At 32.9% G+C, this 26,690-nt stretch overlaps 1 protein-coding gene across 3 annotated transcripts in view; it reads right to left on the bottom strand.

Annotated features, from left to right (window-relative positions):
- The window catches only part of LOC100917842 (sodium channel protein type 1 subunit alpha), a 208,351-nt gene that overhangs the window by 110,813 nt on the left and 70,848 nt on the right, over positions 1–26,690 (bottom strand). For 2 of the 3 annotated variants that reach the window (XM_031960538.1, XM_031960539.1), the window contains exons 4-8: positions 15,277–15,395; positions 11,914–12,003; positions 8,503–8,631; positions 5,431–5,522; positions 4,270–4,539 (exon numbers count right to left, since the gene is read on the bottom strand). In XM_031960538.1, the coding sequence (XP_031816398.1) occupies positions 4,270–4,539; positions 5,431–5,522; positions 8,503–8,631; positions 11,914–12,003; positions 15,277–15,395 (700 nt within the window). Of the gene's footprint in view, positions 1–4,269; positions 4,540–5,430; positions 5,523–5,616; positions 5,709–8,502; positions 8,632–11,913; positions 12,004–15,276; positions 15,396–26,690 lie in introns of all 3 variants that reach the window. The other variant, XM_031960540.1, reaches the window with a different exon arrangement.

Below are 26,690 nucleotides of genomic sequence, written 5' to 3'. Positions count from 1 at the left end.
CAATTAATGCTTGCTGATAGTTTTAGATAAACATTATTTATCATTTTAAAGTAAATTTATTCATATGTTCTGTAATGTTTTTAATAGGAATGGTACTGTATTTTTATCAAAGGCTTTATCTGTATCTATTGAGATAATCATATAATTTCTGTTGGTTTTATAATTGATGGGCCATTATTTTGTTAGTTTTCCTCATATTGAACCATCTCTGCATTCCTGGTCATAATATGTGATCCCTGTGATATATTGCTGTTATCTCTGTGGTAGTATTTCATTATTTATTTATTTATTAAAATTTTATTTAAAAATTTTGCCTCAGCATTCATTAGGGAAATTGGTATCAACATCATATTTGTGCCTTAAAAGGAATTTGGTAGAATTCCTTCTTTGTTTTCCCAAATAGCTTATGTAGTATTGATATTACTTGTTTAAATGTTTGGTAATTTTTTGTGAATCCATCTGGTTCTGGGGATTTTTTTCTTAAGAAAATCATTGATGGCTCATTCAATTTCTTTTCCTAAATTTTCCTAAAATTAGTTTTCTTAAGTATTTTATTTCTTCTGTTAATCTGGGCAATTTTGATTGTTGTCATTTTCTTTAATGAAATAATTGATTAAAATTATTGTTTGTTCCCATGATTTGTTCTTAGATCCACTTGGTTATATTTTAGGATTAGGTTATTAATCTTTAATCTCTCAATTGTTCATTATTGAATGTAATTTTTGTTGCACTATCATTTGAAAAGGATGCATTTACTATTTCTGCTTTTCTGTATTTTTTAATGTTCTAACACATGGTCAGTTTTTGTTTAGGTATCATGTACTGCTGAGAAAAAGGTATATTCCCATTCAGTTTTCTCCAGAGATCTATCATGTCTAACTTTTCCAGAATTTAATTTACCTCCTTCATTTCTTTCTTGTTTGTTTTTTGGTTAGATTTACCTAGTTCTAAGAAGGAAAAGTTGAGGTATCCCAGTAGCATAATTTTTACTATCTATTTTCTCCTATAACTCATTCAACTTATTTAAATACATGGATGCCATACTATTTGGTACACATATGTTTAGCATTTATATGACTTCATTGTGTATGGTACCTTTCAGCAAGATGTAATTTGCTTTTTTATTTCTTTTAATCAGATATATTTTTGCTTTTGCTTTTCTGAGTTCATGACTACTTTCTTTGCTTCTTTTGAACCATAATAGATTCTGCGTTAACCCCTTACTTTTACTTTGTGTGTATCTCCCTTCTTCAAATGTGTTTCTTGTAATTAATATGTTGTAAAATGCTAGTCTTTAATCCATTCTGTTATCTGCTTTTGTTTTATGGGTGAGTACATCAATTCATATTTATAGTTATGATAACTGACAATATATTTCTTTTCATGTTATTTTTTGCTTGTTTATCCCCTCTCTCCCTTAATTTCCCCTTATTTCCCTTTTCACAAGTGTTCTATCACTGTCTTCCTCAATGTACCCTCCCTTTTATCAGTTTCCATTCCTCCTTTTATTATTTCTGTCACTTTTTACTTTCTGATAGAGTAAGACACATTTCTATGTCAGACTAAGTATGTATGTTATTCCTTCAGCCTATCATTTTAACTATACTGCAACTTAAGTTAAATGATAACAAAAGTTAATAAGAACCAATATTTATGTAGTACTTATCATGTGACAGTTTTATTAACAAACTTTTACAAGTTTAATTTTAAGCAGGGGCAGATGTGAACTTTTTAATTTTTTTGTCTTTGGTGATTTTACCAACATAATGATAGTCTTGCTTTGGAGCACATATAATTTTAAAAAGCCAATCAACAATATTAATAATAATAGCTGACAGTTATATAGTGCTTTCTAAGTGCCAAATTAAGTACTTTACAATGATTATCCTAATTGATTCTCACAAAACCTTAGAAGGTAGGTGCTATTATTATTCCCATTATACAGACAAGGAAACTGAGGTAGACAGAGGTTAAGTGATTTTTCCAAAATTATAGAACTAGTAATAAATATGTCTGAAGCTGGATCTGAGGTTGGGTCTTTGTGGTTCCAAGTCTAGCACAATATTCATTGTACCTTCTAAGGTATCTTCTAAGTCACCTTCTAAAAGAACCCAACTCCTTTAGTAGAAGAATGGATAACTTTATAAAAATCATTTCAAGTATATTTCATTAAAGATTAAAACAATTGAATTTATTTTTATTTATTCATGCTTCTTTGAGGAATCACTGTTAAATACATTTTTATATGTCTCCTTTTTAATGTTATTTTTGAAGGATATTCTTGGTATGAAAATAAGGCTGACCAATTCCTCAAATTCATGGTATTGCCATAAGGAAGTTTGGTTTATTAATAAAGGTTATTTTTCCTGATTGCCGTGGAATAATTTTCTCAGAATTCATACTAGCTAGTCATGGTGGTCATCATATTGGATATTTGAGAAATTAAAGAAAAGATTCTTATTTATCAATTTTAATTAAGTATGTATATAACATGAGAAAGGTTGAAAAAATGATGATACATCAGAGATGTAAAACAAATACCATTTATTTGTTTATGGGGTCAATTTCAAGACTTTTTTGTTGCAAAGGTAAACATATCCAGCATGAACGCAAATTACAGCTCACTGATAAACTGGTTCTACGTATTTATCAATCTTTAGTTTTAATGCTGATATTCCATTGGTAGCTACAATCTAGGTAAGATCCATTGAATAAAGAATTTGGGTAGGGGAAGTCTCTCTACTGTGATGGAAATCTGAAACAGAATTGACCTGCTCAGAGTCACACAGATAGTATCAGAAGTAAAGTCTAATCTTAGAGCTTTCTTACTCCAATCTTTTTCAAACTATATGATCCTTTTGCTTCATTTTAAATTACCCAAACTCAAAGAAGTCTTACAATAGCAGCTAAAATTTGTATATCATTTTATGTCTATTGAATCAACTTTCTATATGGCAACCCTGTAAAAAAGTATTACAAGTACCATAAGTCTCCTTTTTCAGAAGAGAAAACTGAGGCTCTGGCAGTAAATCCTATTACTATGCTCCATAAATGGATGATTTGTTACTATTACCTCGTGGCTTTACATTCTTGTTTATTAGTACAGAGAGTCAAATGGAAGGATGTGGGTAAGAAAGAGAAAATCAGTAACTCCAAATGTTTTACAAGAGCAGTCATCCTCACACAATCATTACTAAAATGAAATTCTGTTTCTTGATAATTTTTTTTTCTAAAAGAAAACAGGTATTATTTCCATTTCCTCTTCTTTTACTCACTTCTCAATCCATTCCAGTTGGACTTCTAACCTCATCATGCAACTGGAACTACTCACTCTAAGTCTATACATTTTCTTTTCTTAGTGTTTTTTGGTCTTGACTTTTGTATAATGCTGATAACTTTATCATCCCTGACTTTCTTAAATAGTTGCTTTGAAATGTTGGAAACAACTTACCACTTCAAGTACAGAATTACCTAATTCTTTATAGGTCTTTAAAAATTACTTTCCCATCTACCAAATACAGTCACAAAATCCAATGTTTTCTTTCTGGCTTTGATTCTGTTGTTAGATATATTTTTTCCCTCCATCTTTATACTACACTATTGTATTTCTCACACCATGATGTAATGAAATTGGAAATAAGTAAATAAGTAAATAATTTTTAGAATTTAAATTTATGGCTAGCTTGCTTCATCATTCTTCAATGTAATGACACAAGCAACACTTAGGAGCCAGAATAGGGAGAATTATATATATATATATATATATATATATATATATATATATATATATATGAGAGGCAGGATAGTAGAGTGGACAGAGAGTCACATCAACTCGAAGAAGACCTGGATTGAAGTCTTACTTCTGAAACCTATTGGCTTTGTGTTTATGGGCAAGCCATTTTAACTCTCAGTGATTTAGGCAAAACTCCAGGACATTAAGTTGAACAGAAGGTGACAACCTAAATTGGAGAGGATGTACCCTCAACCGGAGATTTCCTATACTAATGAAATCCCAGGTCCACTCCTTATTAATGAAATTTTAAGTGTTTATGTACACTTTAGAGATCACAAAATATAATTAGAGAATCTGAATGTATCTATCTGTTATCTAAAATTCAAAAGAAGAAAATATAAGTTGGGTATTCTTTAATCTTTTAAAATAGATTAACTCTTAAAAGAATACATTCTGTTTTGTTATTCAACAATTTAACATCACCTATCTCTCTGTCTTTCTATCTATTATATACAACAATCAGTAGTAATTCTTACTTTCATCTTCAATGTAAGATTTCCAGTCAAACTCAAAGATGGTTTCATTTACAAGGGTGCCATTGTAATCCATAGTAATATTCTTTTCAATACTGTGTTCTTCATAAGAGGAATTGGCAGGAGGCCATTGCACACATTTATTCCTCAGGTTACCCATGAACAACTGTAGTCCAATAAGAGCAAATACACTTAGACAAAACACAGTCAGGATCATGACATCAGAAAGTTTCTTCACTGACTGGATCAGAGCCCCTACAATAGTCTTCAAGCCTAGAAATGGAAAAGGGCATTATTATGAAGGACCAATGGATTTGAAAAATAATTTACATTGTTTCCTCTAAGATACAGAGTTTCCATGCAAAGACCCAAGTAAAATAGTTGGAATGTTCATGAAAGAACATTATGGAGTGGTAAAGAAACTCATGGATATGAACTGATGAAACTGTATGGTCACTTTAAATGAATGGAAATGAATAATTCACATTTCATCTAAGTTGAGCAAGAGATAATGGAGTTAAAGTTCTTCATGAGCTCCATGTCAAGTCAGATTTTCCTCATGGAACTCCTCTGTTATAACACTACTAGCTCCAAACTCATGTTGGTATCACTTCTGTAACAAATCCCAGTTACAGAAAAAGAGCAAAGGAAGGTTAGGAAGTTTACAAGGATTTTGCCATAAAACTTGAGGTAGTTTGGATAATAAAGACACTTGTTATGACAAATTCCCCATGCAGGACCATGCTATTCTATATCAGCTAATTTGCTTAAATATTTGTTAAATATTATTTTTCAATTGATTATAGTTCTTAGTTATCAATATCTGCAATAAGTGGGAAGTTATAACATGTTGGTGGGGTGCCATGTTAAACAACCCTTCATATTGACTTGTATTAGAGGAAAAAGGTTTTTTGCATCATAAAATGCAAATCATAATAACTGTATATTTTCATGTATCATGCAAGGATTCATTAAACTCCAAGGCTGATTCAGAATGAAAGTCAAAAACATTATGTTAAAAACTCCAAGAATCATAGTTCTATAAAACACACTCTTTTATGATTCCTGGTTTCTTGTAACATTGAGTGATGGCAAGTGATGAGGCTGATGTTGGAATCGATGATGAGATAATCAATCAGCCTTGATGTTTAAACACTCTCTCACCTGGAATGACTGAAATTGTTTTCAATGCTCGGAGAACTCTGAATGTTCTCAACGCTGAGACATTGCCCAGGTCCACAAACTCTGTCACATATCTGTATAGGGGAGTTCACACACAAACAATAACAGGATATAAAGAAATAACTATAGGTACAAGGGGCCTTATGCTTTACACTAATTACTTCTTACCTGGAATTACAGAAATAGTTTTCAAAGCTCTCAAGACTCTGAAAGTTCGAAGAGCTGAAAAATTGCCTAGGTTTACAAATTCTGTTACATACCTGTAGAATTAAATCAGAGTTATTCAGGATTTAAGCAGGAGTTATGCTACTTGCTTGGGGGTTTTCAAAAAGACATTTTTTTTTCTGTCACTTTTTACAATAAGTTTAAAAAACAACAATCAGAAATTAAAGCCATTGTCACTAAGTTCACCTCCAGTGTTTTAAGGTTAGTGGTTAAATGTATATTTCACAGAAGTATACACCACTGACTTCATTTGAAACTGCAAAATAATAATGGTAAAAATACTCTCGTTACTCAATAATTGGCTCCAGGAGAATGTAAATCCTTTGAAGACAGACTAACATGTTTCATTTTTATCTTTGTATCCCCAGGACTTAGTACATTGGCCTTGAACATAGTAGGGCTTAATAAATGTTGAATTGAATTCACTGGGACTAATTCTGGTTAGAAAGAAGGTAAGGAATGAAGTTAGTTTATCAGTAGCTAGGGCTTAAAATGTCACCATGACTATATAATTTTTTTTTACCACTATATACATATGGGAAGTAGGAAGATAAATTCAAAGAATTTTTTTCTCTAAATTTTTCTCTAAAATTTCCCCTTAGTTCACTAGCTTCTGGGTTAACTCTTGCAAACCACTTTCCCCCCTATTCCTCATTTCTTCTTTTAAATACCAGAAAGAATAAGAATGCTCACAATTAAAGTGTCAACATGGTACAGGGGAAATAATGCTGGATGTGGAATAAACAAACCTGGGGTGGAATCATGGTTTTGCCATTGATGGATGGCATTTGTTGTCTTAAACAAGTTAATTACTCTCTCGGGTCTCAATTTCCTCATTTGTAAAATGACGGGGTTGGACTACAAAAATTCTATGGCATCTTCCAATTCTAGACTTCATTATTTAAGACCAGAGGGAGTACACAATGACCATCACTTTCAGATTATTCCTAAGGCACTTATTATTCTCATAGATCTGTTTCTCTTTGGAAAAAAAAAGGACACGTTGAAAAGATGATGAAACAGATTAAAAGGATCTAGGATCCTTTGGGAGAGAGGGAGGGAGGGAAAAAAGACAGACAGATAGAGAGAAAAAGAAAGAGAGAGAGAGAGGAGAAAGACACACAGAGATAGACAGACAGACAGACAGACAGACACACACACACACAAACACACACACACACACACACACACGCACAGCCAGAGAGAGAGAGAGAGAGGGATAGACACAGACAGTGACAGAGAAAGACAGAGACCACGATCGAGACCAAGACTGAGATAGAGACAGAGAGAGAAGAGAAGACAAGAGAAGAGAAGAGATTGTGAGAAGAGAATTATAATGAAGAAGTACATACTTGTCTTTGTGGCCAAAGTTAAAATAACTCACTAAATTATGAAAAGAGAACTAACGAGGATGAAATCAGAAGCAGAAGAAAATTAAGTAATGTAATAGAGATATAATATAATTTATCTCTCTTACCAATTTTATTTTGTTTGGATTGAGTAGAGTATTTATTATAGGCAGATGCCTATGGACTCAGAATCATAGAATCCATGAGTTGGAAAGGACTTCAGAGATCATGTAATCCAACTCAAATCTGACTGAGAATCTCTAATCAGACATCCTAAATAAGTGGTCACTGAGCCTCCAACTCATGCTATTTAGAAGGAGAACTTATTCTTCCCTGAGTAGCTCATTTCACTTTTGTAGCGTAGCAACAAAGCCTAAGTCTGCCTCTTTACATCTTTCATCCATTGCTTCTAATTCTTTGAGATTAAATAGACTAAACCTAATCCCTCTTTCATATAACAGTTTTACTATTTGAACATGGGCTGTCAAATTATCCCTTAATTTCTCTTCTGGCTAAACACTTTTAGTTGCATCAATTAATTTTAATGCATAAAGATTTCTTTTTATGGGGAAGGACTGGCATATTGTACTGATGACTCATACTGAGCTAGTGATTCACTAAAATTCCCATTTTTTTTTTTTTTCTGGATAAACTATCTAACCATACATTTCCCATAATGTATTTTTAAAATGAAAAACTTCAACTCAGGGTAGACAATTTATTTTTATTCTTATTAAATTTTATTTTCATAGAGTTAGCCCAAAATTCTTCTGTTAATTATTCTTGGATTTTACAGATATCCATCCCTTCTACCCTTGTGTCACCTACAAAGCTGATAAGCATGTTATCTGTCTTTTTGCCCAAGTCATTGCTATAAACATTAAGCAAAAAAGCCAAGGACAGAACTATGGGATACCTTATTAGAGACTTACTTCTAAAGTGACAGTGAATCATGGATTTCTAGTCTTTGAGACTGAGTCTATCTAAACTGTATCACCATTTCATCAATCTCTCTCCATATCATACACCCATCTGAGGATATTTGTCTGATGCTTTTCTTTCAACTTAAAGAAAAACTTGGACATAGCTAGGTAAAAAGTACAACATTTTGGTGGGGAGGAGAAACCAGAATTTTTGTTGTGCTTAGGAGTTGAAATCAATTTGCAAAGAGTGAGAATGCAGATGGTTATGTACATATATGTATCTGTGAATAAAAATGATTGATTGTCAAATAAATGTCATGAGTAGATTTTTTCAGTAACTGAAATTTTCCTTAGTGATACAACTGATGGGGAAGTGAAATGTTTCAAGCATTCTTAGCTCTTACTAAAATTGTACCTATTTGTATAAACTTAAAGCATCTATGCTGAATATGGAAATCATCATAAAATTTCCTTTAGTGTAGAAAGCCCAGACTTTAAAACAAAAGGCATTCAAAAATATAAATTTTATTCTCAATTAAGTTTCTTAAAATACTTACGCAAATGTAATGACAGTGAAATCAAGCCAATTCCATGGATCTCGAAGAAAAGTGAAATCTTCTAAACAGAAACCTCTTGCAATGATTTTTATAAGTGATTCAAATGTATATATTCCTGTGAAAGTGTACCTGGAAGCAAATATAAAAAAAATTGATTTTTTCTTTATAGAACATTAATTGCTAATTAAATATTAATGAAATAAATAAATAAAATGGGAAAGAAATGGAACTAGTTCAAATTTGAATTTATCATAGATAATATTCTTCATATTAAGAAAATTAGATATGCTAATACTTTTAAAATATTCTTGTAAGTATAATGACTATTGATTAATTTCTCTGAACTATGTCTTTGTTAGAAGAGAGGACCATGTGTGTGTGAGTGTGTGTGAGTGTGTGTGTGTGTGTGTGTGTTTCTGAATGTGTACAGTGAAGATCATATTTATCAACAGCTATGATAGCCACCATAGTGCCACACCCCTATAGCCTAGTTACAAAGGTAGCTGAGTATAATGGGCTGAAGCTCTTGAGTCATTGCACTGAAGTCCTGAGCACTTGAGGCTAATTAGCAATTGGACAATACTCTATTAATATATACTTGGAGAAAGAATGGCCCTGCCCATTCTCTGTGCAAGTTTGATGTGTTGTATAGGAGACTGTGTAGAGGATTTAGTGGTGGAGTGTGAGAGCCAGAGGCACTGCTGGCCGGATTTGTGTTGAGATTGCTCTCACTTCGTGTTGCCATTCCCTTTCACCTCTCCAAAGAATAAAGATCAAGGATTTTCCCTTATCCTGACCCCAGCTGATTTTAATATACTCTGGGTGCTAAACTCGGTCATCATAGCTGAGGTTGGCAGATTCTGAGTTGTAGTAAGACTAAACTAATCAGGAATATGAAGTAAGGTCGGAGCCAATGTAGGCCTCTGGGAGTAGGAGGGTCATCAGAATACCTATGAAGAACGAACTATCCCAGGTTGTATAAAGAACAAGCCTCAATTTCTGGATCAATAAGCAGTGGGGTCAGACCTGTAAGTGGCTGCTGTATTTCCAGCCTGAGTGAGAACTAAATCTTAATAATAATAATAAATATAAAATAATATAAAGTGACACAAAGTGTACAAATGCAAAGAAAAATGATATCAAATTTTGTTTTTGTTTTGTTTTTTAGTTATGTGAGAACAGGATGAGGAGGTTTTAGTGTAATAGGATAGGAATTAGATTTGGAGACAGAGGGTATGATTATGGATCTTGGATTTGCTATTTTCTTCCTATGACTTTAGGCAAGTTAATTACTTCCTAGGGCTTTGTTTCCTCACCCTTATTTCTTCACTCCTTCTAGGTGTCATTCTGTGGTTTTATGGTACTTTGCCAGAGCTTACCTGTATTGCTAAGTTCTAATATAGCATGATAATGTCACATATATTAGAGCCTCTTGGGAGTTGTTTAGTGCACTCTTAAAACATACCAGCAAACCAATAATATGTCAGAAGCATAAACTTTTCCTTTAGAGTGCTAAAATTCTATTTCATTGGTGTTTCTTGAACAAAAGCAAGGCTAAAACAGCTTCGTTTTTGTTTTTTCTCCTACTTGTGTTTCCTATCACAGAAAATAGGAAAACTAACAAGGCATTTATAGGCATTAAGTTGAACCATAATCACTGAGGTTAGAACAGCCAAGAGTAAAACAAAATTAAAATTTAATGACAAAGGTAATCTGAAGTAATATCAGATTTTCAAGACACTTACCCATTCATACCATTCTATTTAGATGTGGACAACATCTTTTAGTTGTGTTCAATTTTTACCCATTTCATCTGGGATGTTCTATCTGCTTGACAGTCAGAGGACAAAAGTCACAGGTCAAGGGTGGAGGGTAGAAGGGATCCAGGTATAAGTACGAGTGGTATTGTAAGGTGAGGAGCAGTGAGACAAATGCAGGGCCTTAGTTTGTATATCTAGCAAGTGTAAAAGCAAGCAACATCTGTATAGCTCTAACTGTAAGAGCAGAGTAGGGAGTTAATTCTAGTCTCCAGCATGGTCTCATTCTTGCAGTGAAAAAACCAGAGCAACAATCTCAGTACAAAAGGGAGTCTGCAATTTTGTCAGTCTGAAAATACAGAGTTTTAGAACTGGCTAGGAGTGGCTAACTTGAGCAGCAGTTTATGCCAACTCCAACGAAGCAAGCCCACAGACTATTGCTCAGATCCAAACTCAGCTCAACTTGTAGAGCTCAGAATAAAAATTAAAGACAACTGCTAAACATGTCATGTTTGTAAATTTCTTTTTCTCACAGAAGTAGGTAGATAGTGCAGTAGAGTGCTGGGCTTGGAGTCAGGAAGACCTGATTCAGACATTCACTAGTTTTCTGCCCCTAGGCAAATTATTTAACCTCTTCCATTTTCCTTAACTAGAAAATAGGAATGATAATAGTATTGCCCTCCAAGAGTGGTTGTGAGGATTAAATGAGAAAACATTTATAAAGCACTTAGCATGATATCAGGCACATAGTAGTTGCTATATAAATGTGATGGTAATTTTTTTTTTTTTTTTTTTTTTTTTTTTTTTTAGCATTAACTATGGGAAAGAAGTCTATAGCTCCACCAGACATTTTCTCTGGTTCAGTAGCACAAAACAAGAGGTATGTCAGGGAAAATAGAAGTCTGCATTGTCTGTCTCTGGCGAGATACTAAGTATCCCTTAATGATACTCTGAGACAAGAGAAAGGCTTCAGTGAGAAATACATTCTATCAAGTATTTGCTATGTTAGCCTCCATCGCAACAAACCTAAATTGTTTTTTCATAAATTTTATAATAATATTCATTTTTCTAGGATCCTGCCAAAGATTTTATTTTTATTTATCCTCACAATCATCTTTCCTACAATATGAGAGCTACAGCAAAAGGCAGTGGCCTATATGATTAGTTCTCATATGACTAGATCCATTGGTCGCAAATCTACTATTCAAAATTCAATTATTGAAAATTATGTTTCATCTATTTTGTATCTACCTACATGTAATATTAATAGTTTAAGTTTGCACTAGGACTTTTGGGACATCATATATATTTATGTGCATAGAAATATGAATAAGATGTAATATATGGACATATATGTATGTATACACACATATATGCATGTGTGAATATATGTGTGTATGTGTTTTCTCCCCAACTAAACTGTCTGCTGGAGACAAGGATTGTTTCACCTTTCTTTCATATCCAAAGTGTCTAGCACCATGTCTAACACATATTAGCTCCTTATCATATACTTTTTGTTTGACAGTTTGGGGGTACAGCCATCTCTCTCAAATAAATTTTTGTGAATCCATAAAAATATAATAAAAAGGTCCAAATGATGTCTTAAAAATATATACTCAAATTATGGAAGTTATATAAGAGAACATTGACTTACTCTACATTCTTCGTCCAGTCGGGAGGATTACTCATTGTCATAAACACGCAGTTTGTCAAAATAGTGCACATAATTAGCATGCTGAATAATGTAGGTAATAGTTAAGGAAAACACAAAATAATATAGGCATAGCTTTTACATAAAGCCAACAAAGAAATTACATCAAATTCTCAAGGAAGGCAATTTAACAGGCACTGTACATGTAAGACTGAGTTGGACAGTTTTCTACCAGATAGAAACAGCTTTAACTCATTCAGAGGACAAAAGAGTAAATTATGAGTATACTAACCCCCTCTTATCTTTGGTTGATGTTTATAAATTAAGATTTATCCTATTTGGGTTAATAAATGAAAGAAACCCATAGTCAAAGGGTAGCATACTAATTTTGGGGATGTGCTTTTTAAGACACATTTATTCGAATAAATGAGGATTTGTTTACAACTGAGATTAGGTGAGTCTATTTTCCCTTTGGTCTGTAAAATAACAAATCAAAACAACAACAACAACAAAAAAAGAACAACAAAAAAACTACCAGGGTAGTAGAAACAATGACTCTTTTGTGTACTTTGCTATTAATTACATTTCCATTCAATAAATATTTCTCAAGTGTCAACACTGTTATAGGTGAAAAGGGAGATATAAAGTTTGGGTAAGTGAGTTTCCCTATCTTCTAGGAGCCTACATTTCCACAGACACAAACATAAAACAACAACAACAACAACAATAAACAATAATACATCAGAAGTTAATCTGAGAATTATAAGAAAGTTCTGTGTGAAGTTTGAGAAACAAGCTGTTACTCAGAAGGGGCCTAAGGGCAGGTTTAATGGAGGAGATAACACTTGAGTCGCTTTAGAAAATGGGTGGGAATAGAAAAAGGAAACAGGGAAAGCAAGAGAAAAAGACACAGAATTAGGAAAATGCAAGGCATATTTTGGGGATACAAGCAGTTACTTTTGTCAAAGCAGAAATCATTGAGCAGAGTAATATTAATGAAGGTCAAAAATGTAGAATGATACTAAATTATGGTGGGCTTCAAATGTTAAGGAAGCAGTTTAAATTTTACTCAGGAAGGACCTTGACCTTTTTATTAAAGCATAAAAGGGGCATGTCCGTAAATATTTATATGGAAGATTGACATATTAAGACTATGAAAAGTAAATTGGGAGAGAGGGGTACAGGAGGATGTTACAATAGTCCAAGTGGTTTATAATGAGTACTTGTACTTTGCTGATAGAAATAGAAATAAAGAGAAAAGAATGGATATACAAGCTGTCACAGAGATAAAGTAGACCTAATTTGATGACTGGTTATATACCAAAATGTTTCAAATATTGCTGAGTAATGAATAGTAGTCACTGACAGAAATATTAAAATCAGAAGGAGAAGCATCAGGGTTGGGAGTGGAAATAAGATATGTTGCATTTTTATCTTTGTATCCCCAGTGCCTCGCACAGTGTTTGGAACATAAAAAAATGCTTAATAAATGATTAATGATTAATGTTGAGCTTGTGGGGACATAAAGTTACAAATGTTTTGTAAGAACTTGGAGATACAGCTTAGAAAAGGTCAGTATTAGAAATACATAGTTGTGAGAGTCATATGCAAAGAAATGGAGATTGAAGCCATGGGAACAAGTGGGTGCCCAGAAAAGAGAAAGACAACAGAATCAGGAAAGGTAATCCATATATATATTTCATCTCTATCCAGTATTCATGAATACTTCATGGTGATCTAGCCTGAGAATAATAATAACATGGAGACCACAGAGATTTATCATGGAATCATAATGCTGAAAGGGAGCCTGAAGATCATTTAGTTTAAGATTAAAACAAGTGCTCATGTTTTCAAGGAAACTAAAGGCAAGAAAAGGTTGAATAATTTGGTTGAAATCATAGTCTGCTATGTTAGTGTTGGAGTCTGAACTAAAATCTAGGCCTGCTGATTTCTGGACCAATAATACTCTTTCCCTACCATTTTGTTTTTCTCTCTTTTTCCTGGAGAAAAAAGAATTTGAAAATGGCCACACGATGGCGCCAAGAACTGAATTACTGAAAGAAAATTTCCACTATTCCCCCAATACAATCTTTTGATTTTTAAGTTATTTTATTAGCCTTATGAAATATACAATTATGTAACCAATGAAATCACATAGCTACAAGTTTTAAAAATGAAATTGAATGCTTAGTGTGAATAATATATGATCACTGATTTAAAGATGGGACTTCAGAGGTCATTTGATACAATGCCCTCATTTTTTTACACACCTGGAAACTGAGGCTTAAAAAGGAGACATTTAATGTTGAGATGAGTTATGACAAATCTCATTTTAAAATATTTCTTTGTTTTTAATATTGTAGATATTTTAGTTGATTAATTATTGCTTGGAAAATATATATGCTCAGAAATTTTCTCTAAAATTTCTTCTAGTTTTAAGTTATTATAATTTTATATTAAAAAATTAACCATTAAAATGACCAATAACTGAGCTATTTTCAGTGAAATGTTCAACACTAGAGAGAATGAAGTTTCTCACAGGAATACAAACAGATTTAGTCTTAGGAGTCCTATTAACAAAGCTTTAGTAGTACAAAGCAGCTTAAACCTTCCCCAAAACTTTTAGGACACCGTATAAGAAAGTTTGCCAAAATCAAGGCAAACTTCAAGCGATAATTATGAATATTCCATAAAAATGGTATGACAGCACAATCTTGTACAAAATTTGTCTTAGCAAACTCTGAGAAACAATTTGGTAAAATGTCAAGAGAGCTAGTCATTAGTACAGTCACAAAGATTTGAGTTTAAGTTTTAACTCTGGCACTAGTAATTATGAGACTATGAGCACAGTCATTTTTACCTCTTCAACACTTCAAGTAACCCCATACTCTAGATTAATTCTGAAAATTACTGAGATATAGCTGATTAATTGATTTCAGGGGAAGGGATTCATATCTTAGAGATTTCTAGAGCTAGAAATTCATTTTGTTCAATTGTTATTTCCCATATGAGGAAAGAAGACTGGACAGATTATGTAACTTGCTCAGAATGACATAGTTAATAAATGACAAAGCTGAGATTTGGCCTATCCACAACAAACACAGTTTTTTTGGGTTGGAAGTCACAATGGTAAATCTATGAGGTCAAATATGTAAGTAACTTCTAAAAATTCTTTTATTTCTATGACATTTTTTTTGACTCCTCAAATGTGGAACCCATGGTTCTTAAAAGGAACCAAATAGTTTAATATATCAACCAACCCCAAAGGATGACAACCTCTCCTTGTGAACTACAAATTAGAAATACATCTACAAAGAACAGATGTGAGAGAATGACATTCAAAATCAACACATTGAAAAAGGATATGAATGTACCAAAATCTTAATAGCTATTTTCCTAAGAGGATTGAAGGGAGTTAAAATGTACAGGGCAGAAGTGGCACTGAATCGGAAGATTGCCTTCCCTTTATTCAATACTATAAAAGTCTGTAAAGAAAGGAACACAACAGAAGAGTATCAAAGTATGAGCAGTTTAAAAATTAAATTGAACATTCTAGATTTTTTTATCATGACATCTTCATTCTGTAGGACAAACCAGTATACAGGACATAAGTTTTTTATATGTGCTGTGAATATAAAGCCATAACAACTTTTAACTTACAGAAGAAATATGGACAGCCCCACTTACCTGCTGCTTCCTTGTAGTATGTCTAAACTTGATTTTGGAGGTAGTAGTTTTTTTTTTTCTTTCATTCTATCCTAACACATAAGAAGTCTGTAGAGATCAAGCAAACTTGGTGCTGGGATGGTAAATGTGTATGAAAGAGAAAGGAAGTTCTTAAATATGTATAGTCTTTGATAATTATTTTAAAAAAAACCTTTTGCATAAAGTTTACTTTCTATTGTGGTATCAAATTTCACCATTCAGATATTATAAAAATAATTACAGAGAATTTTTAATATTCTGAGATAAATTCCCCCATCAATGCTTATGAAACAAATATCTTGATATGTTGCAGCATAAAACAACAAAACCTACTTTTCAGTTAGATGGGTGCAATCCAATCATTGATTTCTAGAATCAAAGTTCCCTGGAGAGTGTCAGATGTCCTGGAGTGCTGAGTTTTGTTTTTGGATTTCTGAGTTATCTGACAAAATTCTAATGCCATCTAACTTTCTGTTTCATGCAGTGCTTATGCTGCAGATGAGGAACGCTCAAAGCCTTTAGGAATTAATAATGATAACCTAATATCTCAGGCTGTGTTGTCTTGCATGCATGTTCTATATGTTCTCAACAAAAGTGAATGAAATTGATTTTCACAAATTATACTTAATTTGATCAATAAGCCTTGAACAGATAAAAACAAAGAGGTGATACATAGATCCAGAATTGTGTTCCACTCCTTTTCTAAATCATTCCTTCATTTTCAGAGGAGGTGTGTGTGTGTGTGTGTGTGTGTGTGTGTGTGTGTGTGTGTGAAAATATTTGTCTCTATGAAGACCTCTTTTGGAGGAAGAATATAATAATGGATTTTCATAGCACTTTAGAATGGAAAGGAAGCTTAAAAATCAAGTTATCAGCATGCATTTATTAAGCACCTAGTATGTACTGACCCTGAGCTAAGCACTGGGAATATTCTATTTGAGTTCTATTTGTTTTACTCAGTCTTCAAAAATATACCCAAAAAGTCATGGTTTGAGACAAGAAGGCTAAAATCTTTCTTTTCTAGCTTTTTAAAATGTATATTTATATAAGGTTTTTTTTTTTTAAATGGGATAGTATCTCTTTTGGACAGAGTTTATTGACTTTACACATTTCTTTATTTTAATCCTTTTCAAGGGCTTCTTCTGGAAAGAGTTCAGCTCATTGACTTACTTTTCTCTTCCCTTTTCTTTTTCCTCTCTCCTTCCTTTTCTCCCTCCCTCCTGCTCTCTTTCTCTCTGTCTCTGTCTCTGTCTCTCTCTCTTTCTCCTTCTCTCTCTTCCTCCCTCCCTCCTTCCTCCCACCTCTCCCTGTCTCTTTCTAAATAAGGGTACAAAAATCATCCACACTGTAAGTGCCTACTGGACAAATAATACACACTAAGTGTTGTTTACTCAGTGAAGATAGAAAAGCTCTACCTCTAGCCCTTCATTGTAGATTTCTTTCCCCTTTCTCTTATTAGGAATGAGATTGTAGAATATAAAGAAAGCTTTAACAAATGCTATTTAGAACAGAGATAGTTTGACATTTGTGCATGCCTGTAACCACCACTTATAGTTGTGAGTATCTTTTTTCCTTTTTTCTTTCAATACTTCTGTCTCAAAAGTGCCTGTTAAGATTATTGTGCAGTAAGGGACATGAACAGACTTGTGTTGTTTAATGTGATGACAATGCCTTTGCCCATGGGAGTTTGAGAACATACACTCAGAAAAACAGAATGAAACAACAAAAAATCCCATGTAACCTTGACTTAGTTGAAATGTGGTAGGACTTCTAATTTTTTTTCAGTTACTTAATCTAGTTCTCAGTTTATCCCTTATTTAATAGTAAATATAGAGAAAAACTTAATTCAGAATTATTGGGGGAGAGGAAGGAAAAGAGAGGTAAAGTTAAGGCATTTAATTACTGAGAAGTTAAAGTGACTGTTCAATCACTTTTTAGTCATATTCGACTTTCTGTGATACCATTTGGGGTTTTCTTGGCAAAGATAATGGAGTAGTTTGCCATTCCTTCTCCAGCTGATTTTACAAATGAGGAAACTGAGGAAAACAGTTAAGTGACTTGCTCAGCACATACAGCTAGTAAGTGTCTAACACTATATTTGAACTCAGGAAGATGAGTCTTCCTGACTCCATGGCAGGTATTCCATTCACTGTTTGACTTTGCTGCTCTAAAGAGACAATTATAGAATATATAAATAATATGTACAAATATAAAGATGATTCAGGGTAACTGAAGGAGAGAAATAAATTTACTAACTGGATTGATTTGGGGAAGGTTTCATGGAAGATGTGGCCTCTGAGCTAAGCCTTGAAGAGACATAAGGATCTGGATAGGAGACATAAGGATCTGGATAGGAGACAAGGAGAGTATATTCCAGAGATGAGCATCAGGTCGAGTGAATCTGTGAAGTCAGGAAATGGATGTCCAGTTTAGAAAAATAGTCCCTTCTGGATAGAACAGAGTGTGTGGAAGGGAGCCATATGTAATAAGGCTTGAAAGAAGTTAGAGCAAGGGAGAGATCTTTAAAGACTGGGTTGAGGTGTTTGCCTTTAATAGTAGAGGCAGAAAGGAATCATTGGAAGTTTCAAACAAAGAAATGATGTGATCAGACTGCCTTGGGAAGACTATTTTTGGCAGCTTTGAGGAGAACGGATTGGAGGGAGGAGAAATTAGAATCTATTTATGGTACACCAAATTCTTAGGTAAGGGAGGCAGCTTGTAGAGCAAAAAGAGCACTGTTTCTGGATACGAAGGGTATGGATTCAAATATTACTTGTGAAATTTACTACTTATATTACTTAAGCAAAATTATTTATCCTTCTTGAATCTGTTACTAATTGGGAAACTGTTAGAATAAGTGGAATTTATTTTGTAATTGAATAATAAGAGTATAATATTAAGCTTTAGGCTTTTTATGCACCCTGATTTCTTTCCCCAAGTTACTGTATTTTGAGAGGTTTTTTCCTATTAATTTGAAGGGTATGTGTATTTCCTATACATTTTTTTACTACAATTACAGCATCTATTTAACATGTTTTAAAATTGTTATGGCAATCACAGGCAATAGTTTTTATCAGTGACAATGTTTCAGTTATAGTATGGTTCATTTGTTGAAATCTCAAAGATATTGTGGGGCTTGTTTTCATAGTGTGAGGATGTATTATCTATTAGTTTATGAAGGATGTGAAACTTAATTATATATATAATTTTCAGACAATTTTGGCCATTTGATCTCTTGTAAATATCTAGAGTTTGAGCAACCTGCCATGCTATGTTGCACAGTTTTTACCCTTTCTTTACAAAATCTGAATTAATCAATGTCTATGCTCTTTCTGTAATTTCTGGTAGCAGTGATCTTATTTTAAAATTCTGACTATTGATATTATTGTTTCTAGTAGTAGGGGTGGGAAGAGAAGTAATCAGGGAAGTAGCCTGTAGATAGGGAGAAACTCAAAATAACAAACAGGAAGAAATGTATCAGGTAAACTCCTGGAGGAGGTAGAAGAGTTAGTCTTAGCAAGGAGAAGGACAAAGATGAAAAGAATAGGTGAGGATATAGAAAGGTTTTGTGGTTTGAGTGGAGGAGATGAACCTATCTTAGTAGATGTCTTTGATTTCCTTGATAAAAAAACATGTAAGGTCATCTTCTGAGAGAAGAGGTGAGGTTAGGGAGGGAGGTCTGAGTTAGGGACATGAGTACAGAAAAGAGAAGGCCTGTAAATGGCTCCTACTTTATTTAATTCACTGTGTTGCTGTGAAGTAAATACAAATATCTTCTCAGTCTTAAAATAGCATGAAAATGTATTTTGCAAAGTTCTATACCAGTAATTATTATATTGTATAAGCAGTTATTTTGTCTCTTTGCTGTAGTACCCACAAGATATTCCCTTTACTATACAGTCACCCAATTTGCAAAATCTTGCATATATAGAATTAATTTCATAGAATTCCTCAAAGTTTAAGTACAATATAGAATTTTGCGACATGTAATCCATATGGGGAGGGGTGCAGTTAGATGGCACAGTGGATAGATCATTGAGCTTAGAATCAAGAAGAGTCTTCATCATGATCAAATTTGGCCTTAGATACTTATTAAGTGAATGATCTTAGGCAAGTCACTTTAACCTGTTTGCCTCAGTTTACTCATATGTAAAATGAGCTGGAGAAAGAAATGGCAAACCACTCTAGTGTCTTTGAAAAGAAAATCCCATATGGGGTCATGAAGTCATGATTTTAAAACAACTCGATAACAAAAATCTATTTCCCCCTGTTATTTCATCAGTGCTCTTGAGTTTTGGTGCTTGTGTTTTTTCACACAGTTAGAAATCAAAAATTCAATTCACAGATGGTAAGAATTACTAAGAGGTTATTTGCCTCTGAGCCTTCTTCTTAGAAATTCTAGGCATTGATTTCTTCAAATAAGGATGATGAAAGTAATAAGAATATAAAATGAAGGGGAAATTATATAGGCATCTCATATATTGCTTACAGTTTTTTAGACTCTCCATTTCATAGGAAGGAAAAAGTTCATTCAGGAAAAGATTAAGATCTTAGCCCTGGTGATAGAAAGGACTCCAAAGACTAGTACAACCCTCTAATTTTACAGATGTCCAAGGAAAGCTCTTTGGTTATAGATGAGATCCAAGGAAGTTAAATGAATAAATCAGTCACACAAGTAAATTTTAGAAGTGAACCCAGTTGAACCCAGGTCCTCTGATAGGTTTCTTCATGCAGTGGTAAGTTGTCTTTCTGATCTAAGATTATGTTGTGTGCTACAAACAGAGAGAGGTTAAACTGAATAATTTCTGCATTAGGGGGCCAGGGGTCCTCAGTTCAAATACTTCCTCTGCAAGTTATTGGGTAAACAAGTTCGTCTTATCAGGCCTTTAATTTCTTCCTCTGTGAAATGAGAACACTGAATGAGATATCTAAAGTTCTTTTTAGTTCTAAACATAAAACACAAATAGAGGTGTCTAGTTCTAAATTTGAAAAATCAGATTTAAAGAACAAATCAATTTGTATCATTATTCATATTTTTGTATTTACTGTAGCATTTTGAATTGCAAAATTTTTTAACATCTTTGGAATATACTTAGATTTCTGATAATTTTATATAAACATTTAAAGACATGTATTAAAAAAGCAAATTTTATCTGCCAGAATATAGTCAAAATAGAGGTGAAAGGACAATAGGAAGTACAATAGCTTTCTACTAGAAATGTCAATCTATTTAAAACCCAACCTTGCTTCTGTCCTGCTTCCTTTAGCCACAACCTGCTGGTAATTTTCCAAGGTCTAGTGGACACCCCTTGGTGTATGATGCCACAGAGAAAGGATCAAGCCCAAAAGAAAGGTCAGCATCAATAGAGCCTGTTTTCAGAATGGACAAGCACAAACAAGATGTTTTTATACTTTGTGTTAGTATGTGCAGATTTGAGTAAATGGGATCCAAGGGAGTTGGATCAATGGTTCTAGACCAAAGCTATGTCAATAAAATCAGATGATCGGCAAATTAACCAAAAAACCTGAAATTAAGGAAAGAGTGGACACTGTATGGAGGTAAATCATTGGATAAGGCAGTAGCAGCCTTCTCTTTCCCAACCCAAACTTTCTAATAAATCACAGATATATATTGTTCCTGTCACACCTGTTTCCTCTTTCCACTGAATCCATTATTATGGATTATTAAAATTATGGATTATTAAATCCATTTATGATTATATTACCTTTTAAAGTAGGCCGTTCATTGTGTATGGGGTGACCCATTTAAAAGATGTGTGGTTCAAATATTTCCCTAATTTACTGATAATTATTCTTTAAATTATCCTCAGTTCTGCCAGAAACAAAAACTGGTCTTTGTAATGCCAAATCATCTTAGTATTGTTAGATGATTCATAGAATACTATAGTCTTAGAGCAATGGAGGAGTGTGTAGTGAATGTGCACATGCATAATGAATAACAAAAAGAAGCTTCAAAAAAAATCTGAGTAAAGGATTTTTAGGAACCCTAGTTGTTGTAATGAATAGCATACTAGGCCTAGAGTTAGAGGACGAGTTCAGATCCATCCTCACACATTTATTAACTGTGTGACTCTTAGCAAGTCACCTAACCTCAGTTTCCTCAACAGCAAAATGAAGATAATAATAGCACCTATATAGTAGGGTTATTATGAGAATCAATGAGATAATGTTTGTAAAGTTATTAGCACAGTACTTAGAACATAGTAGGTATTTGATAAATGCTTTATTTATTTGTGGAGAAATGTGTGAATGAAGGCTGGTGGACAGTTTCAGTACTGCCATCCTGGTGATTTCAGGAGAAAGTGAGGGTGCCTCCAGAGCAGAGAGTAAATCTTTTGTGGCAAGCTTATGAAAGAAGAAGTGGTTATGAACTACACAGGATAAGGAAGGTTGTCTGAGTTTAAACTCTCATTTTTGAAGGGACTATTATTTTGAATATTGATAGTTATGTTATAGAAGACAAAATTAAAGGCTTACTAATATTGTGATTTTTGTTTTGTTTGTTTAACTAAAATCTTCTCCATATGTACTTGGCTTGTCAATAAATCAAAAAATGAGATTAGATCACTATCATGAGAATCATTATTTAAAGCTGGAAGGAGACTAAAGTCATCTAGTCACTGCTCCTCATTTTATAGATGAGGAAACTGAGGTCAAGGGAAAGTAAGTGGCTGGCCAAAAGAAGGAAGGAAATATGCATTTATTAAACATCTACTATTTTAGAAAAATATAATACAAATATTCTTTCATTTGATCTTTACTAGAACCCTTGGGATTAAGTGATATTATCCCCATTTTATAGCTGAGGAAACTTGGGCAAACAGAAGTTAAATGACTTATGGAGAGTGACACAGATAAATAATTATGGCATTACACATGCATTCTGGTAAGATTTATTTCTTACAAAACTATTTTTCTTTATTTCTATATTTATTCTTTTCAAAATTAGGCTATCATCTAGAACATCTTTCTTTTTCTAGATTTTCAGAAAATGATTTAAGTTGTGATTTTTTTCAAGATCCTTTCTGCATTGGAAATAATAAATTTTTAGGTTTATAATTTCTAGCACGATTAGGCCCCTTTTCTAAATATAGCTATTATATTAACCCCTTCCATAAGTATAAGAGCTATGTCCTTTTGAATTACTATTTTAGACATTAGTTTAAGGTTCTTCTTTTACCTAAATTTATAAGAATTGTTAATGAGGAAAAAACTTCAACTATTATATTTGTGCAGTTTTTGCTAGTGGTAGTACTGAATATGCTATCAAAGTCAGGCCAAAAGAAATGTACACTGATTTAGAAATTTGACATTCATTTTTGTTTAATTAAAATCAGAGCCTTGATTCAAGGAGTAAAATAAAAAATTGTATTATATGTTCAATATGCCAGAGGATGAAGCAGTGTAATGTTTCCATTTTTAATTCCAATGCAATTTATCTTAACATTTTGCTCCTTTGGAAGTATCCAGTCATTGAAAGAAAAAGTACAAAAGGGTCTTAGGAAAGGAAGGATCTATCCCACCAAAAGCTATCATACATTTATACCATCAGAATAGTCTGAATTTCTCCACAGACTTCCTAAGGTGTTCTAATTCTTCTAACATATTACTCCTTTGCTATAGACTTCAATCTAGTATCACTGACCTCCTTGCTATTCTTCTCATAAGATACTCTAGACTCCGTACCTTTTCATTGGTTCTTCTCCCTGCATGGAATTCTTTCCCTCCACATCTTTGCCTCCTGGTCTCCTTGGCTTTCTTCAAAACTCATTTAAAATCTCACCTTGTATCACAAGACTTTGCCAGTCCTCAGTAGTGCCTGCAGATAGTATTTGCTTAATAAATACCTATTGATTAAAGAATTCGATCTTTTAAGGGGGAGTCAGAATCATTCTATTTGATAAGGTCATTTCACATTTGGAGAAAACTCCAGATCTGTTAATGACCTAAATATAAAAAGGCTAAGCATAAATACATTTGAGAAACATGGAAAATATTATGTTTTAGATCTATGGAGAGGTGAAAATTTATGACAAAACAAGGGATAAAAAAGAATCACAGAAGACAAACTTCATAATTTTGAGCACATAAAATCAAAAAGATTTTGTATAAACCTATCTAATAAACCAAGATTAGAGGGGAAACAATTAACTAGGAAAAAGCTTTGTCTCAAATTTTCCAAGATCTCATTTCAAAGAAATATTAAAAAATTGATTCAAATTTGTAAGAATAAAAGCCATTCAGCAATGATTAATAGTTAAAGTATGTGAACAATTCATTCCCTAGAAAAGAAATAGATAAATTGTTGTCACATTTTAGAAATTATCCATTTCACCCAAAGAGAAATAAAATTAAAACAATTCAGAGATTCTATCACATACATATAAAGGCAAAGATGCCAAAAAAAGGGGGATGAGATACATTTTGAAGAGACTGTGAGAAAACTGGCACATCAGTGTACTGCTGGCAGACCTGTGAAAAGGTTTAATCAATCTAGAAATCAATTTGTAAGTATATCCAAAAAGTTACTCAACAATCCTTGTTATTTAACCCAACTCTACCGCTGATAGGCCTATCACTAAAAGACAACCAGTAGGGTTTATGTTTAAAAATATTTAAAGCAGCTCTTTTTATGGTGGCAAAAAACTGGAAACCAAAAGAACCCATTTATTTAGAAATGACAAAATAAGCTGTGGGATATAAATCTGATGGTATATTATTGTGCTTTAAGAAATGAGGAAACAAATGATTTCAAAAACATGAAAAGGCATAGAAACTTATTCAGAATAAAATAAATAAACAGGCACATACATTGATTTGGAATGAAATAAGCAGTACCAGAAGAACAATTTATATTCTAACATCAATATTATGAGACTGAACAATTTGCAAGATTTTTATAAACTGATAAAGAATGAAGGGAGCAAAATCTGGAGAACAATTTACATAATAACAATCTAAAATGATTTTGATAACTATAAAAAAAAACTATGATAAATCTAATGATGTCCATAACTCCCAGGGATCTATAATAAATCCTAATTACTTCCTAAAAGGGAGGTAACAGAGGTAAAGGCAGAAGGTTGAGATGACCTTATCTTTTGTCTATACTACATAAAGCACATCTTGTTTAAAAATACACTTTTTGATGGCTCAAATTTGATTATGATATTTGAATAAACTAATTTTGAAAAAGCTAATGAACACATTTTAGTCTAGGTTACTTGGTATTGCCTCTCAAAGGGCCTATTTTCATATGGTATGTTACTAAGAAGTTTCAGCCAAGAACACATACTGATTTTTTTTCAGAACCATTCCAGAAGAAGAACTTTTTGATTTTCCTCCTTTTCAAAATTACTAGAAGCTCTCAATTTCAGTTCACATTTTTACTATTAAAAATCATAGCTTTGGATTAATTGTTTCTTACACAGAGCTTGCCCACTAATTGTAAAGTTCTATATACTTCAATTTAATATAAGGAATTAATGGATATTTAATTATTTTTGTTTTTGTTTTTGTTTTTTTTTCAATTTCTCATTTACTTTTATTTAGACCTTTATACCGCTGGACCTCTCTGCTCCCAAAGTAAAAGATTAGGTTCAAAAGGTAGGGTTATATTATTCAAACTGTCCTGAAGTGGATTATTGGGGAATATCAGCCAGAGACTTCCTAGGATTCTCATCTCTGAGAAATCCCATCCCATATTCAACAATTAGCATCACTCCTATTGAATACTCATGAAGACTCAAGACTTACCTTGTCCCTTTGCATACATACAATTGGGAGAAGATACAAGATAAAGATAATATATTCCATATGTTGCACTATCTGTACCTATTTGTTGTTCAGTTTCAGTCTTTTTTTGTAGAAGTCATGAAGCTGTACCTAACAATGATTTTGAACTATAATAGAAGCCACAAGCACTGTATTTAAAATAAGTGTCACTGTACAGATGGGCCAATGTCATATCACCGCATTAATGGCAAAAATATTTTTCCAAGAGTGATCTGGCAACGGCAGAAAACTTCAAGCATCTCTTTGGGGATCATTTTGACATTGGTTTTTAAGGCACACTTCTTAAGAGCTCACCAGAGGTACAAAAGGAAGGAATCAATAATCGTCCTTAATTATTGCAGTGACATCACCTGATATTCCTGCCCTCCTCCCTTACTAGCATAATATAGAAATGCCCTTGTAAAAGGCTACTCTTTCTTTTAAAAAGACTTTTAGCAAAAGTTGTTTCAATCCCCAAATGCTAGGGACATCATACAACAATGTTAAGAATTTTATTATTTTCAAGGAGTAGATGTTCTTTCTTAGGATTTTCTGTGATAATGAGATTACTTAATCCTTAGATTTAGACGAAGGATTAGATAATTTTGTTTTTGATCTGTGACCTCTCAACTGTTTCCATAAGAATTATGCACAAAAGATGAAATACATTCAATTGTTTGAACAGTCTAGGACATCAACAAGAACCCTAATGAGGTAATAAAAGAACTATTGTTGGAAGATATGAAAACCTACTTTTCTCTTCCTTGTCTGATCCTTGATATAATTCCTTATTTGTTTATTTGTTTGTTTTGCTACTTCATTAAATAATTTCCTCAAGAGAAGAATCAAAAAAAATACAAGAAGCTATTCAAAACTTATTAGGAATGAAAAAATTCCAAGAGGCAGCATGGCAGAATTGCTATTTCTTTGAATTCATTTTTTCAAAATGTCTGTCTAATTAATGCTGTTTATCCTCTACCTACTGTTGAATATGAAATGTGCACCTTTAAAAATTCACTGATAAAAGGCCAAAGGTTTTTATAAAACATAATGGGAAATAATTTACCTTACAACAAAGAGAAAAATATAACTTAATGTGTATGGAAAAATTTCTAAATATAGCAACTTTGTTCATTTAAAAAAATTGCAGGCTTCAAGCATTTTATTCCATTCCCCATAAAATGATGTATTACTAAAATCTATTTCTTTTCATGGAATTAATTCTTTATCTATAATTTTCAGAAATTTATAAGATAGGAAAAAAGAGATTTTTCTAATAA

The sequence above is a fragment of the Sarcophilus harrisii genome, chromosome 3 (genome assembly GCF_902635505.1).
Source record: "Sarcophilus harrisii chromosome 3, mSarHar1.11, whole genome shotgun sequence".
In the NCBI taxonomy this organism is placed as follows: Eukaryota; Metazoa; Chordata; class Mammalia; order Dasyuromorphia; family Dasyuridae; genus Sarcophilus; species Sarcophilus harrisii.
This window is presented reverse-complemented; position numbering and strand designations above follow the sequence as displayed.